Here is a 14343-nt window from a genome sequence, read left to right on the forward strand (position 1 = left end):
TGATTTTTTTTTGTTAACCTGTCACTACACATTGTGTATTGGTACGGAAATCAGATCATATTTTCACCAAGTGGCTGACAAAAAGTAATACTTAAATTATCATAATATCATAATATCTATAATTTGACCAGCAGATTTCTTCAGGCAATCCAAACCATATCTTCCAGTCATATCAACACAATCTACATTATATTCACTTTAAATTGCTGAAATTTTACGTACAACATCGGCAAATATAAAAGTTTACTCAATCAAGCTGATCAATTCCATTTCTATGCAGCTGTATTTCAGAATTATAATGCCCCCTGTTGAAAATCAGCAGCATGCTTTCAATATACATCAAACAGCAACTTCTTCTTCAAAAAAAAAAAATCATTCGTTTTTAAATGAATTTTCACACATACTTCCCACAGCACATCAAATCGTATATAATTCAAATACTCCAGTATAATTTTCACACTTCACAACCACAGTTCATGTTATGAATAATGTCTAAATGTCATGGGGATGACTGATTACACTCGCTAAGATTTTTCACTGTCATTTTCAGTATCTTTGTCCGACCCACCACCGACTTCCGATCCCTGAGAACTCGACAATGACTTCGACTTGATCGCTGCAGCCTCTAGCAATCTCTGTTGCTTTGCTGCGATAGCATCTAACTTCTGCTGCTTAGCAACCATCAACTCTTCCCTCTCGCGTTGTTCTTTGGCCGCCAACAGTTCTTGGACAATTTTTGGTACTGGTTCTTTAGAATGGTTTGATGATGATGATGACGACTTTGATGATGACGATGATTTCGATGATGAGGTTGAATGTTTCAAGGAAAGTGAATTCAAGGAGTCTTTTCTAGAAGAACCACTCTCCGATTGTTCTTTAGCACTACTTTTATCTGACAGATTCAATACAGCATCTATACTGTGTCTTTTACTATCTTTATCACTTTCACTTTTCTGTGGCTTTTCGTCCATTTTGTTCACTCTGAATTTCAAAGTATCAACAATTCTACTCAGTTTATCTGAACTGCAGATCTTTTGTTTGGACTTTTCCTCTTTTGCCTTCGGCTTCATGGACAGGTCACAAGGCATATCATCATTATCTACAGTTTTGTCAAATTTTTTAGATATCCCACTACTGTGAGCTGCGATTGTATTTTCTACAACTGGTTTAGATGGTTTCGATTTACTCTTAACACTGAGATCTTCAACGACATTTTGTTCAGAATATTCGGACAGATGACGAGATTTTCTACTACTTCCACTACTGCTACTAGCAGTCTCCTCTTTAGACGACGGAGTGTGACCGTTGATAAGACTTGATTCCATACCAGCCAGACTAGTTGGCAAAGAAAAGTTTGCCATTCCTTGAGCAGCTAACAACGCAGGATTAAACAATAAAGGATTGTACATGAGAGGGAAAGATGGGTGTGGACTTGAACTCTTTTCATCCTCCTTTGACTTTTCACCATCTTCTTTCGATCCTTTAGAGTCCTTATGTTTAGATTCAGACTTTTCATGAACTGGGGAGCCAGACAAACCCGGAAAACCGAAACCCTGAAGTCCGAGCATAGGATTAAGTCCTAGACCTGGTATTGAACCAAATGGAAGAGGTAGTTTCCCGAAGCCTGCTGCCATAAGCTGGGCAGCATTCATGGCTTCCATGGAGGCAGCAATGGCCGCAGCTTGGTGAGGATCACTGGTTCCAAGCATAGGATGTGACAATGGACTGTCTCGTGGTTTTCGGCCGCGTCTTGAAGGTGTCACTATTCTTGGCAGTAAGGTCTTTGGTAATGAACCCTAAAAAAACAGGAATAACAAACATATTTAATAAATTTATATAAACTCGTTTTGGTTCGCATATAAAACAAATGAGATAAGTGAATTAAATGAATTGTAGAAAATGTTACACTAATTTTCACATATAAGACACTTTGAACCCATTTGCAATGCATAGATTTCTAACCTGTATAATCTTAATTATCTGATTACAGGATTACATTAACTGAATAAGAATTTCACCACAACAAATTTGTTAAGTAAGGAGCACATGTCAATGTTTGTGGTTAAATCTATTGTTAATCTAATTAACGGTCAGAGTAGAGATCTATTCACTTTTATTATTTTATTTTATTATTATTCACTTTTTCACATGTTTTTTTACATTTTGTATGCATCATGGCAATTCTATGTTTGAACCAACTCATCTAACCATTTTAACCACACAAACAGATGCCATACCTTTGCTCTGACTAGGTCCGACCACTTTGGATCAACATCCCACATCGGGTTTTGTTCCAACCACTCGGCCAGGTATCTTAATGGAGGTGCTTTTGCTCCGGTTATCTGCAAAGTATGAATAATAGTTTTTAAAACTGTTCCTACCAAAAATAATTTATACAATTAATGTAGAATTTATCCTGTTCTTACCATCCAGTTGTAGAAATAACTTGTACAATAATCTAGAATTTATCCCGTCTCAAAACATTTGAAAACTTACCTTTTTACCAGTCAGCCGATTAATCACCGATACATTCTCCTCCCCTGTAAGTTTATCCACCTCTAGGAAGGCCGGATCAAACTTTGGTTTACGTCCTTTCCTTCTCTCTGGGTAGTCAGATACCTGTAAGACAAGTCAATATTTTAATATTTTATTACAGTAAATAATATGAGAGGAACACATCAATATTTTGTTGAAGAAATAAATCACATTATCACAACATTGACCTTATTTACATTTTTTTCATATTGGTGACACTTGTGACCGAGAAATAATGCATGGAAAGCCAGCAATGGTCTCCCACCATCAGTAAAACTGAAAAGGCATAGTATGACCTTTACAGTGTTGATGCAAATTAAAAACCAAACCAAAATAATGATCGAAATAAAGATGATGTACAGGTATATAGGGACATAGTAGTTTACTACTTATAAGGCATGTTACCTATGAACTGATTCTTTTTGTATTTTTTTATCAGTTCATTCATCAAAATCTTTTCAAGCTAAATTTACTACACTTGTCATTAAAATCCTGAATCAGAATTCTATACATTACATATTAATACTTAATAATTTGTGCAATCTAAGGTTGACGTAAAAATACTTTCCGTCTGACTTCATAACATAAGTTAGTAAATTTAGACCAGTCTTTCAACCAGCCCGCATAGCTCAATCGGTTAGAGCGCGAGACTTGTAATCTCGACATTGTGGGTTCGATTCCCGGGCTGGCCAACTAAAATTACTAATCAGTCTTTCGGATGAGACTTTAAATCGAGGTCCCGTGTATGGGTGCTTAAACACTTGGCACGCTAAAGAACCAGGAGAAGCTTCTGGAATTGGGGCATCTTTCTGTATCTGTAATTGCACTATCCTCCAAAAATCTAAAATGACTAATACTCTTCTGGAGGACTCGCCCATATGGGCAACCGGTGGCGAGTATAAATAAACGCAAATACACACACACCAGTCTTTGTTATCTAACAACTGATTGGTCATTTCAACAAAATAAATTTTATATCATCCAATCAGAATCTTCCACTGTTAGACTGGTACACTTACAATTTCTCCCTCTTCCAGCTCCTCTACTCGACTGTCTACCATATAACCAGGATGTTTCTCTAGCCAGGTCTCCAGATTCTTTTTCAGTGGAGCCTCGTCTCCCGACAATCTACTTCCGTCCTCGAGGTTGATCACCGGAACACGAGAATCTGAACGATAAAATTAAAACAATTATAGAAATTCATATACTAAATCAAAATTAGATCTAAACACTTGTTTGTTAGTAGTAAAATAATCATAAAATTTACATTGACAACACCTTTGTTTTCATTAAATTGTCTAGAATCTACATCGCCTTTTACAGATTATGAATTTCAATCAAAACATAAATTTACCCTTCAACATTGACTGTACATATAAAATTTCATCCCAATCATTATGCTTAAATTCTCATCAGATTCAAAATCATCTTAAAATCCTGAAACTTACTTTAACTACTGATTTTGTTGTTGAAAAATTTATTTTTATCAAAATTAAATTTCTTTACAATATTCCTAATAATACCGTTATACTAGTAACAAAAGTCTTGTACAGAAAGAATATGTAGCATAATAAAAAGTTACCAGATTCTAGTGTGGCTAAAGCTCTTGCAGTCTGTCTTCTAGCTAAAGCTTCAGCCATGGCGATCTCGGCCATTTTTTCTTCCTTTCTCTTGCGACCACGACGACCCTGTCTTGGGAACAAGAGCCCTTGTTCTAGCTGTAAATACAATGTTTATAACTTGTATATCTCACAACAAAAATGTAAAACAAGAATATCAATAATGCAAGATTCCTGTCCAGATAATTGAATTGAATATTATAACAGAATTCATGTGGTCTCTGAATAAATGTTAACATCTTGTTCATTCTAAATAGCAAGTTGAAGTGACCATTATTCATAATCAAAATTTCTAACCCTAAATGTGTTTTATATGAATTTTTTTTTCTTTTCGTTTTGTTTTTTTTTCTTTCTTTTTTTCTTTGTAAAGAATCACACAGGCCATACAATTTAAAGGCCAGATTGACAAAGTGAGCACCAAACTGATAATCACTTTTAAACTAACTCATTCTCAGAACTAACTTCTTAAACTATATTATCATTATTGTTCCCTTGGGTTTTATTACATTTAAAAGAAGCTGGAGTAGGGTTTCTGCCAGAAAATAATTAATAAAGAAATAACCAAAAGGCAGTGCAGCCTATGGATAACATGTTGCGGGGTCTTACTAGACTGTAACTGCCAGAAAAGAAGTTAAAAAGAATTTACCAAAAGTAGGCATGTAGTTCATAACAAGTTTTTGGGTATCTTACTAGACCAGGTCATAATGAAACCCCCCTGGGAGCCTCACTAGGTCATTATGTCATACTTACAAGATGTCTGTTCATCAGGAGTTCCTCCTCTGACATGTGGCTACCATTGAGGAATGGACTCTCAGCACCTCCCTATACAATAAAATTAAGTTTGTTAATCTAAAAATAACCTCTGATCACATCACTACAATATAACTTGTCAATTTGTTCAAAATAAGATTATTTTATCATTCAAAATCACTCTATAAAAAGACATTGTTTTACAAATTTGTGAACAAAAAGTTCATTTACATTGTTGTAAGAACGATTTTTGAAAGAAAATAATAAATCACAATATTTATAGTTATTAAAATCTTCATTATTTAGAATTTTTTATGTTAAAAATGCAAATTCTAGATGTACTGAAGAAAATTTAATATTTATATAGAAAACAAATTATAACTATAAAATAAATTAAACAAGACTCTGACAATCAGTGGACAAAAGAATGAATTTACTAGCAAAATTAATGAGACAAAATAAGACTTCTTCCTTCACAAAAACCATTAAATCCTAAAATTTGAATGCATCTGTATCCTTAGAAACCTTTTGCTAAATTTATCTCCCCTGATTGCCAGATATCATGCTATAATTAAAATTTCTAAGACAAAGTTAAAGCTGTGTTTCACAATTTAGCTGCCTGACTTATTTACAAAAAGTTCATTTACTGAGCAAAACTGACAAAAAAGCTTTTTTTTTAATAAACTAAATTTTTTTTTTGCTGTACTACTCTTTCATTTTAAATTTCTATAAATTTTGGCAATTTTCTAAATAACTAAGTATAAAAATGCAGCTTAACTGTGAAACAAATGTATGCTCGGGTTTGGGGACTCTTGACAACAATAAAAGCAGAGCTCAACAGAACATTGCACTTTTTTCCTACTCATTTCTACCCCAATACCAGGCATTTTATCTGCCCTTACTTCTTTTACTTTAGCTGCCCCCAACAGCTATTCTCACAAGACTTCTCATTGATTTACTATATTATAAACAAGTTAATACAAATTACCAATTTAAATTAATTTTCATCAACTTATTCAACAAAATCATCATGAAAATCTTGCATCTCTTTTTAAAAACCCTCAAGTTGCATTCATTACTACAATATATATACTACATAAAGTTTAAACTACTTGAAACAGTTTTTCAGAATTAAGTAGTAGTAGTCGTAAGCACTAACAGAAACTCGGAACTAATATTCCTCAGGGACAATGAGAACATTTTGTACTCAAAGAGCGGCTGGGACAATTAAGTCTACCAGCTACACACTCTCAGTATTAGCATGGTACCTCATCATTGGAATAAATAATTTTTTACACACTGCCATCTTCTATATTCCCTTGGAGAAGTGAAATAAACCATCTCGCCCATTCATTTGACAATTGAAACTTTCAACATTCCTCAGGGATAATGAAAATATTATGTACTCAAAGAGCGGCTGGGACAATTAAGTCTACCAGCTACACACTCTCAGTATTAGCATGGTACCTCATCATTGGAATAAATAATTTTTTACACACTGCCATCTTCTATATTCCCTTGGAGAAATGAAATAAACCATCTCGCCCATTCATTTGACAATTGAAACTTTCAATATTCCTCAGGGATAATGAGAACATTTTGTACTCAAAGAGCGGCTGGGACAATTAAGTCTACCAGCAACACACTCTCAGTATTAGCATGGTACCTCATCATTGGAATAAACAATTCTTTACACACTGCCATCTTTTTACTTCATTTATCAGCTCTAAGAAATACAGAATTGAAAATCTCTGAACGAAATGCTAGCAATAGGGCCTATTCATGTCACTGTTTTATATTTATGTGTTCAACATTCCTCAGGGACAATGAGAACATTTTGTACTCATAGAGCGGCTGGGACAATTAAGTCTACCAGCGACACACTCTCAGTATTAGCATGGTACCTCATCACTGGAATGCTGATTTAATGACTTAACATTTGCCTTGACAGTTTTGGACTGTCAATATTTTATCTCATGTCAATGTTTTGTTTATATTCTTTTTGTTTTACGGCACACCAACACAATTAAAGGTCACATGGGGTAGAAACAATAAATATGATTTCTGCTAACCTGGGGTGTTACTAACATAAGTCGAGGCTTTTACAGAGATACCAAGCTAAAGATGTATTACAACTATCAAGTTACATCAACATCAAATTAATATCTCATCCAAGCACGACAAAATAACCTCACTTAAAAGATTTGACATCATTACAACCTAAGAAAGATTAGGACCATGAAGTAAGAAGCACATAACAATTTCGAGTAAAAAGTAAGAATGTAATACAAATTATGTAGACACTATTGCATTAGTCAAAAGGAAGTTGTTAAGTGCCAACAAGAATCCAGACATCGCATTTTCAATCCTTGGAAGCCAATAAATACAAGCATCTTAAGACAAATCTATTGAGAACAAACCAAATTGGTGAAACTGAAGCACTAACATCACATAAAGCTAGAAATGTATCCACAAGACACAGATACACAGTCATTCTACCATTTTGAGACAGCGCGGCACTGGGACAGATTGACGAGGACAATTCTATTTCCCCCACCCCACTAAGGCATAAAAAGATATATGTTAAGGAATATAAAACACATATAGCCAATCTTGTAAGCAAGAAAGGAAAGGTATAATATTTTCACATGTAATGATCTAAAATAAGCCATGCAAAGAGAAGTAATGCACTGATGTTACTACTAGTTTCTATCGTTCCATGCATCGTCTTCTGCTCTAACCACATGACACTAGCCTATTTTAATAATATTGCATAGAGAATTGCAAGCAAAAATTTGTTTCACTGTTACTAGCCTCTTTAAAAATATACTCTTCAAACCTTATAAGCATTACCCTGCCCTACTTTCCCCATTATAAACACAGTGTTTTCCTACTTTAACAGAATAGTGACTAAAAATTGACAAATCATTCATTTTCATTCTTAACCCAATTCTTTCTTTACTATACTTAACCTTGCTATTTATATTTTTGTTGAAAATTCAGTTTTTACAAGCCATTTTTCAAATGAAAGTTTAAGCAAAATACAAAAATAAACTAAACTCAAACAAAAACCAAGAAACTTCTATAAAACCTAATATAATAATAATTTTGGCAAGGGCTTAATGCGAAGATAGCGATTTGTTTCTCTATTAATTATCATAGTTATGCTGATTTCGCAATGAGCCCTCCGAAGGAAGACAAAGCGCAGAGGAAGTCAAAGCGAAGGCTGATGTCATGCAGACTGTTGTCAACGTCACCAACCTGAGGGGGCGGCACCATCATTTGGAATTGAGGAGGGGAAGGCAGCCATGGGGGCGGCCATGATACCTGAGACGTAGATGATAAGATAGAATCTTGCTGGCTGTCGTCACTCGACGCCTGTGATGCTGCTATGCTCTGTGCTAGAATGGCCTGGATTCTTGCCGCTAAAATATGAGAAGTTTATTTATTAATTATTTTCTATGAAAAATAGGAACAAAATCAAATTTATCCATTTTCCTCATTATTTTTTGTAAAATCATTGCATTTATTTTTTTTTCCACATAAACAACTAAGGAAAGGTAGATATACTAAATAAACAATTTTAGATCTTTATAAATTGAAAGAATAGAGGCTAACATAACCTTGTGTTATGTACAGAGATGTGACATTTAATATTGCAATAATGCTATTACAGATTCTATATTCTAAATTTTAAGTAACTGCCTGCAAATATTACTTTGCACATAAAATAAATTGCTGGCAAATTTAATTCATTTTTCTTTCCTTTTTCTTAACAAAATATAAAATCTTACAAATACTTTACCAAAGAATGTGTAAAATCTATCAAATACTTAACCTATCAACAAAATGTACATAAACATGTATACTATTCATGAACAAATAAACAGAGAATATATAAATATAATATATAAATACCTTTCTCTGCTTCTAAAGCATCTATTGACCTCTTGTTCTTCTCAGCTTTCTTATGGAATGTCATCTTGAGACCTTCACCCTGTACGTAAAAACATTCACATTGTATTTACCTTTATATCATCTATTTCAATACTAAGAGGATATTTTTTCGTTTGAGTGAAATATGGAATATATTTTCACGAAACATGATAAAATGCCACATATTTTCACGAGCCGGGACGGCGAGTGAAAATATGTGGCATTTTATCATGTTGAGTGAAAATATATACCATATTTCACGAAAAACGAAAAAATAACCTTTTTATTTAATCTCATTATCAAAGAAAATGGTTACGAACCCCCTTGCTTGCTACGCAACTGCAATTGTACAGCGCGCAGTAATAAAATTATTGTCTTGTTTTGCGCGCGATATTTAGCGCTACATTGTGACGTCACGTAAACAACTCTTTAAACGTCTGTACAGCGTTAATGACTGAATTAAAGATATTGGTGTTCGGATTTATTTTCTTAGTTAGACCATTTTGTATCATTCTAGATAGTTTTCAAAACAAAATTCAACAAAAAGTTGTTTTGTATTTTCAGATTTTGCAAACAGAATGTCAAAAGAAGTCCGTTAAAATAAATATGAGTTTTGACTCCGCCTACTTTCATATTTATATTTCATATTTATTTTTAAAAAATATGAAATATATTTGACTGATATAGCACCATATTTCATGGGTAAAATTAAATAATTACTGGTATAAGTTAATTATGCATAAATAAATTAATAATATAGGAGAACAATGATTTTCAACATACAAATTGCAATGTAAAAACAAACATTTGTTAAAAGTTTATTCCACCTTTATCATTTCAAAGGTTTGAAAAAAGTTATTAAAGATCGTATGACAACCGACATTAATTACATTTTCCATCCAATCCTGGTTAGATTTCAGTACCCTGACATTTCTTATTATTCTAAAATGACACTTTCAATAGTATCATGAATACAGTAAACCCTGTGAACAAAAGTCACCTAACACAGGTTTGACTGTATATTTGATCCAATATATCAAATACTATAGAGCAGAATCAAAACATACCTCTGCCATTTGTACTTCAAAATCTTTCTCCTTCTTGGCAGGTTTATCACTGGCAGTATTGTCTTTACTCTCCTCTTCCAGTTTGGGGGTGTGTGGGGTCAGAGACCTGGTGGGTGTGTTACTGCTCGAGTCTATACCAAGGATATGTACATTCTTCATCTTCGGTGGGAATGGCCAGTCACCTGTCTCCACACAATAACAGATCTGCTCCAGTCTATGGAATACTATACGATCCTAAATGAGATCAAAATATTTCTTTTTCAGTTAAATAAATAAGTCGATGACATTGAAAACCTGTAATATTTGATGACTTATTTGCCTAGATCCCTACCAAAAGTGCTAGTTACGGTTTGAATGCTCATCTCAACAGCAAGTGTCAGATAGTTTTAACTAACAAAATTTTTATGAGGAGATAACACAAACAAAACTCACTCATAGATCTGTTACTTTCATCTTGATTTTTACTTTTTTTAACACTTTTATTTTTGGTTTGAGTTTTACGTTGCATTGTATAGGTCATATGGCACCTTTCCAGCTTTACTGTGTACAACCACTGACTTTCCATAAGTCAGCTCATGAAAGAATCTGATGTCCCTTTGCTCACAGTAGTGAGTGTCAAGTGGTTAGAAGTTGCAGACCTTAACCACTCAGCCACGGACACCCCTTTCTTCTTGATAATTTTACACAAAAGACAATGCTATTTTAACTTTCGACCTGCTTATATACTTCTCTTTGACTTTGGAAGAGTCAGAAACTAATATAAGGTATATAATTTTTCAATTAAACTATTAAATAAGTTGCAGCCAAGAGAAGTAAGCCTTTTAACAATTGTAAACTGGACAAAGCTCAAAGCTCCTTACTGGTGGCACCAACATGTCATCAAGACCACCACTTATTTTGGGCTGGGTTTTAAGTCAATACAGAACAGTATCAGAACAGTATCTAGCATACCTTTGGCCATTGAGCCAGCAGGGTCTGTGATACACTATTTAGTAGATCAGACTGGGACTCCTCCCCTTCTAAAGTTTGTCTCACCTCCTAAAATTATACATCATTTCTTATCATTAACAGCAGTAGGACAAATTGCTGTCATACCCTATTTCCCCATCTTATTATTATTAAGATCTTTCACTAGTAGTACAATTAGCCCAGAAACAAAATACATGTAAAGGGAAAAGCATATCCATCTACAATTTCTTCATTACTGAAGAAAATTTATCGAAAAATAAAAACTCAACATCTTACAAGATGAAAACTTAAGGCTAATGTCTTAGCTTTCATTAAATGACCAAGTATTCAGAAAAAAAATCAGGGTCAAAACTACTATGCTTTCTCTCATTTTTTTTTTCATCACTGACCAATATAAAGTACATTTTCTCTAAAAAATATAACTGAATACATTACCTCATCAGGGTCATCTTTTACATCAGGAGTTTCATCTTTCACTTCTTTCTTTACTTCAGATGATTCTGCCTTAACTTTCTCGGTTTTTACATCCTCAGCCTTTATTGCATCAGCAGATTCACTATCTTCCTTTTTAACTTTCACATTTTCACTTTTATCAACCTTTTCTTCAACGTCATCCTCTTTTTCCTCATTTTTGTCTTTTTCCTCATTTTTATCTTCCTTTTCTTCACTTACATCCATATTTTCTTCATCCTCATTTTCTTCAGTTTTCACTTTGTCAGATTTCTTCTCCATATCATCAACATCAGCACCAGTTTCTGTGTCAGTGTCAGAATCATATTCGTCGCCTTTCTCAGATGATTTAGCACTTTTGTTATCTTTTTTCGGACTAGATTTTTTACTTGGTTCTTTGGCATCTTTCTTAGCATCAACATCAGCACTATCACAAGTCACTTCTTCCTCTTTAACTTTTTCATCTTTTTCTTCATTTTTCTCCTCAGTCTTTTCTTTTTCATCTTTGTCCTTTACCTTTTCATCTTTAACAACCTTGGTATCTAAAGTAAAAGTAAGACAATATTATTCTCATGTGAAGGGTTTGTTCCTTTGTTAAAGAGGATCAGCTATATTCACTATAAAATTTAAATTTACAAGTCTACTTTTCACCTTTACAAACATATAATTAAGCAGTAGAGGGCCACTGAAATTGGAAATATAGTGTTCTAGTAAATCATCGTGTCCAAGGCTCAAACTTTCAAACTGAAATTTTATAGACCTTATACTTAGCTTATAGAGCAAAATAGAAAGACAAAATTAAGAATTACATTTATCAATTGACATATAAACCATTTAAAAAGTCATGCTTTAAAGTTATAGTTTACTTTGATTTATATAAAATTTCAATAAATGTATTTAACAGAATTTATTTAAGGCCTATGCAACAATTTTACAGTCATGGCAGCCTGTACATCCATGTAGTATGATTGGGCTCTATATCACAGATTGTTCAATTTGAGCTCTTACTTCAATACGCAAGGCAGTTCTGGAATTCAAAATAAGGCAAACCCATCACAAAAATACAGCATGATAATGGTTTAACCCATTACCTTCTGAATGTCATAAATGGACTTTTCAAGCTTCCATTTATGGAACTGGCTATTATCAAATCTGCGGGTATCAAGATGAAAATTAAAAGTTGTTCAACCAACAGTATAGAGCCTGGTCAGACTGCACAAAAGTGCAGGCTGGCCAGGCTCTATACTGGTGGCAAAGGCAAAATCACATTTGGTTCCAGCAGGATATACTAGGTTAAGAAACTACAGAAACAGGGTACCTTTATCATTGAGATCTTTACCAAAGAGTTTGAAGTCTACGGGAGAGTTGGAATGTGTCTTGATAAATGATTTAATGGTATCAAGGAATGTCAGCTTCTCATCATTCATGATATAATAGTCTGTTCTAGCAAGACCATGTCTGAAAAACATATACAATGTTGTGTTAATATTTCATAGACAATTGTCATTTCAATGTCTCATAAAATCCAGTTTAACATAAGCTCAACAGGAGATAAGAAACATAACATGTCTATTAAGCATGAAATCATAATTCAAAATGAAAACTTTTAGCTTATATGTGCTCCTAAACACAATAGAACTGAAATCATCAAGAGAAAGTAACAATTACTCTAAACCAGTTCAGAAACATAAATCTCTAAGTAAAAGGGCAGAAATGCCTTTTGAGAATTCTTCATTTCAAATACATTATCCACCAAAGATTAAAATAACTGAAATCAGGCTTACATGTGAAGAGGCAGGAGGTAATTACCTAGACTAAAATATCCAAGACAAATCTAGTATTTTCTGAAAACTGGCATGAAATTAATAACTTACTTTGCAGCACCAACAAGAAGTTCTCTGTCATGTTTGCCGTTTTTCCACCATGACGGGAGATCAAGGGACTTCTGGCACAACTTGATTCGTTGGTCCATCTTTGGATGAACGATGATTTCCTCACGGATCTTGCTCAGCAAGTCTATACGAGCTATACACCTATTGGCACGCTCTTCAGTGATTGGTTCAATGTAAACAGGAGTTGGGGGATATGCTGGAAGAGATAACAAATTCCAATCTAAATATACAATCTAAAGGTATTTCTATTAAAATGGGCTAAAATGTTTAAGCAGACAAATTTGAAAAATTGGGACAAAATAAAGAATATCTATCTATATGTGACTAAAACTCTTCATGTTAATGAATGTCATTATTTCACACATGGTCACAAATAAATATATTATACTATGTGAAAATTTCTGCTACTTTTCAATCAAAATGTTATGTGCTTATCCCTAAAACATACAAAAAGCTTCACTATATGCAAATGTTCAAACCGAATTATATCTGTCACTTCTGTTATTTATTTACTATCACACAATGTAATATAGCTTTCTACTATACCTTCTTCTTTGATTTTACGGCACACTCGGAGACACATATGATAAAATGATATGAAATATTCAGTAAGCTGCTCGTCAGTCTTCTTATCCAGGCGAGCCATAATTCGGAACTTGTCCCAGATATAACGACCCTTGTGACGATCAAACTCGATGCCGTACGTCGAGACAATTCTGTAGAAATCTGTCTCCTCTCTACGTGTCCACTTCATCTGAGTCTGTCGTCTCCTTGCTTCTCTTTCTCGGAAGACTGCATCCAGCTTCTCTCTCTTTTCCATTTTCTATAATACAAAATACATGTAATTTGAAAGGTATATTAGCTCATTTCCTTAATGCATGAACTTTATACCAAACTAATTTAGTTTACGTCAACTTATTAGTGAAGTAGAGACTTTTTGGAAGATACTAAAAACTAGATACAGATGCCCCCACATTCAAAACATGTCAGTCTATGGATAGACAACCTGATGGACAGAGAAGGAAATCTCTATATCCCCCACCCACTTCAAATGCTGACATTAAAAACCTAAACAAAAATCATTGAAACACTATACATGACCAGTCTTCCCAAGCAAATCCTGGT

At 33.8% G+C, this 14343-nt stretch overlaps 1 protein-coding gene and 4 non-coding genes across 10 annotated transcripts in view; all 5 read right to left on the reverse strand.

The window, feature by feature from the left end:
- Positions 1–424: 424 nt before the first annotated feature.
- LOC132757054 (chromodomain-helicase-DNA-binding protein 8-like) overlaps positions 425–14343 on the reverse strand; it is a 54917-nt gene continuing 40998 nt past the window's right edge. For 4 of the 6 annotated variants that reach the window (XM_060748235.1, XM_060748234.1, XM_060748232.1 and 1 more), the window contains 14 exons: positions 13765–14041; positions 13201–13414; positions 12645–12784; positions 11312–11868; positions 10859–10945; positions 9908–10141; positions 8823–8901; positions 8166–8329; positions 4905–4976; positions 4118–4253; positions 3555–3703; positions 2497–2619; positions 2238–2342; positions 425–1796 (listed from right to left, as the gene is read on the reverse strand). In XM_060748235.1, coding sequence (XP_060604218.1) covers positions 525–1796; positions 2238–2342; positions 2497–2619; positions 3555–3703; positions 4118–4253; positions 4905–4976; positions 8166–8329; positions 8823–8901; positions 9908–10141; positions 10859–10945; positions 11312–11868; positions 12645–12784; positions 13201–13414; positions 13765–14041 — 3609 coding nt within the window. In that variant the 3' untranslated portion in view covers positions 425–524. The remainder of the gene's footprint in view (positions 1797–2237; positions 2343–2496; positions 2620–3554; positions 3704–4117; positions 4254–4904; positions 4977–8165; positions 8330–8822; positions 8902–9907; positions 10142–10858; positions 10946–11311; positions 11869–12644; positions 12785–13200; positions 13415–13764; positions 14042–14343) is intronic. The other 2 variants (XM_060748236.1, XM_060748237.1) reach the window with 2 other exon arrangements.
- LOC132757074 (small nucleolar RNA U6-53/MBII-28) lies at positions 6081–6185 on the reverse strand. The gene has a single exon (XR_009629406.1). It is a non-coding gene; the product is annotated as a small nucleolar RNA U6-53/MBII-28 (small nucleolar RNA).
- Positions 6280–6384, reverse strand: LOC132757073 (small nucleolar RNA U6-53/MBII-28). The gene has a single exon (XR_009629405.1). It is a non-coding gene; the product is annotated as a small nucleolar RNA U6-53/MBII-28 (small nucleolar RNA).
- Positions 6479–6583, reverse strand: LOC132757071 (small nucleolar RNA U6-53/MBII-28). The gene has a single exon (XR_009629403.1). It is a non-coding gene; the product is annotated as a small nucleolar RNA U6-53/MBII-28 (small nucleolar RNA).
- On the reverse strand, positions 6717–6821 carry LOC132757069 (small nucleolar RNA U6-53/MBII-28). Its single transcript, XR_009629401.1, has one exon. It is a non-coding gene; the product is annotated as a small nucleolar RNA U6-53/MBII-28 (small nucleolar RNA).

This window comes from Ruditapes philippinarum, unplaced genomic scaffold (assembly GCF_026571515.1).
Source record: "Ruditapes philippinarum isolate M1 unplaced genomic scaffold, ASM2657151v2 ctg109_1_1_1_1, whole genome shotgun sequence".
Classification (NCBI taxonomy): domain Eukaryota; kingdom Metazoa; phylum Mollusca; class Bivalvia; order Venerida; family Veneridae; genus Ruditapes; species Ruditapes philippinarum.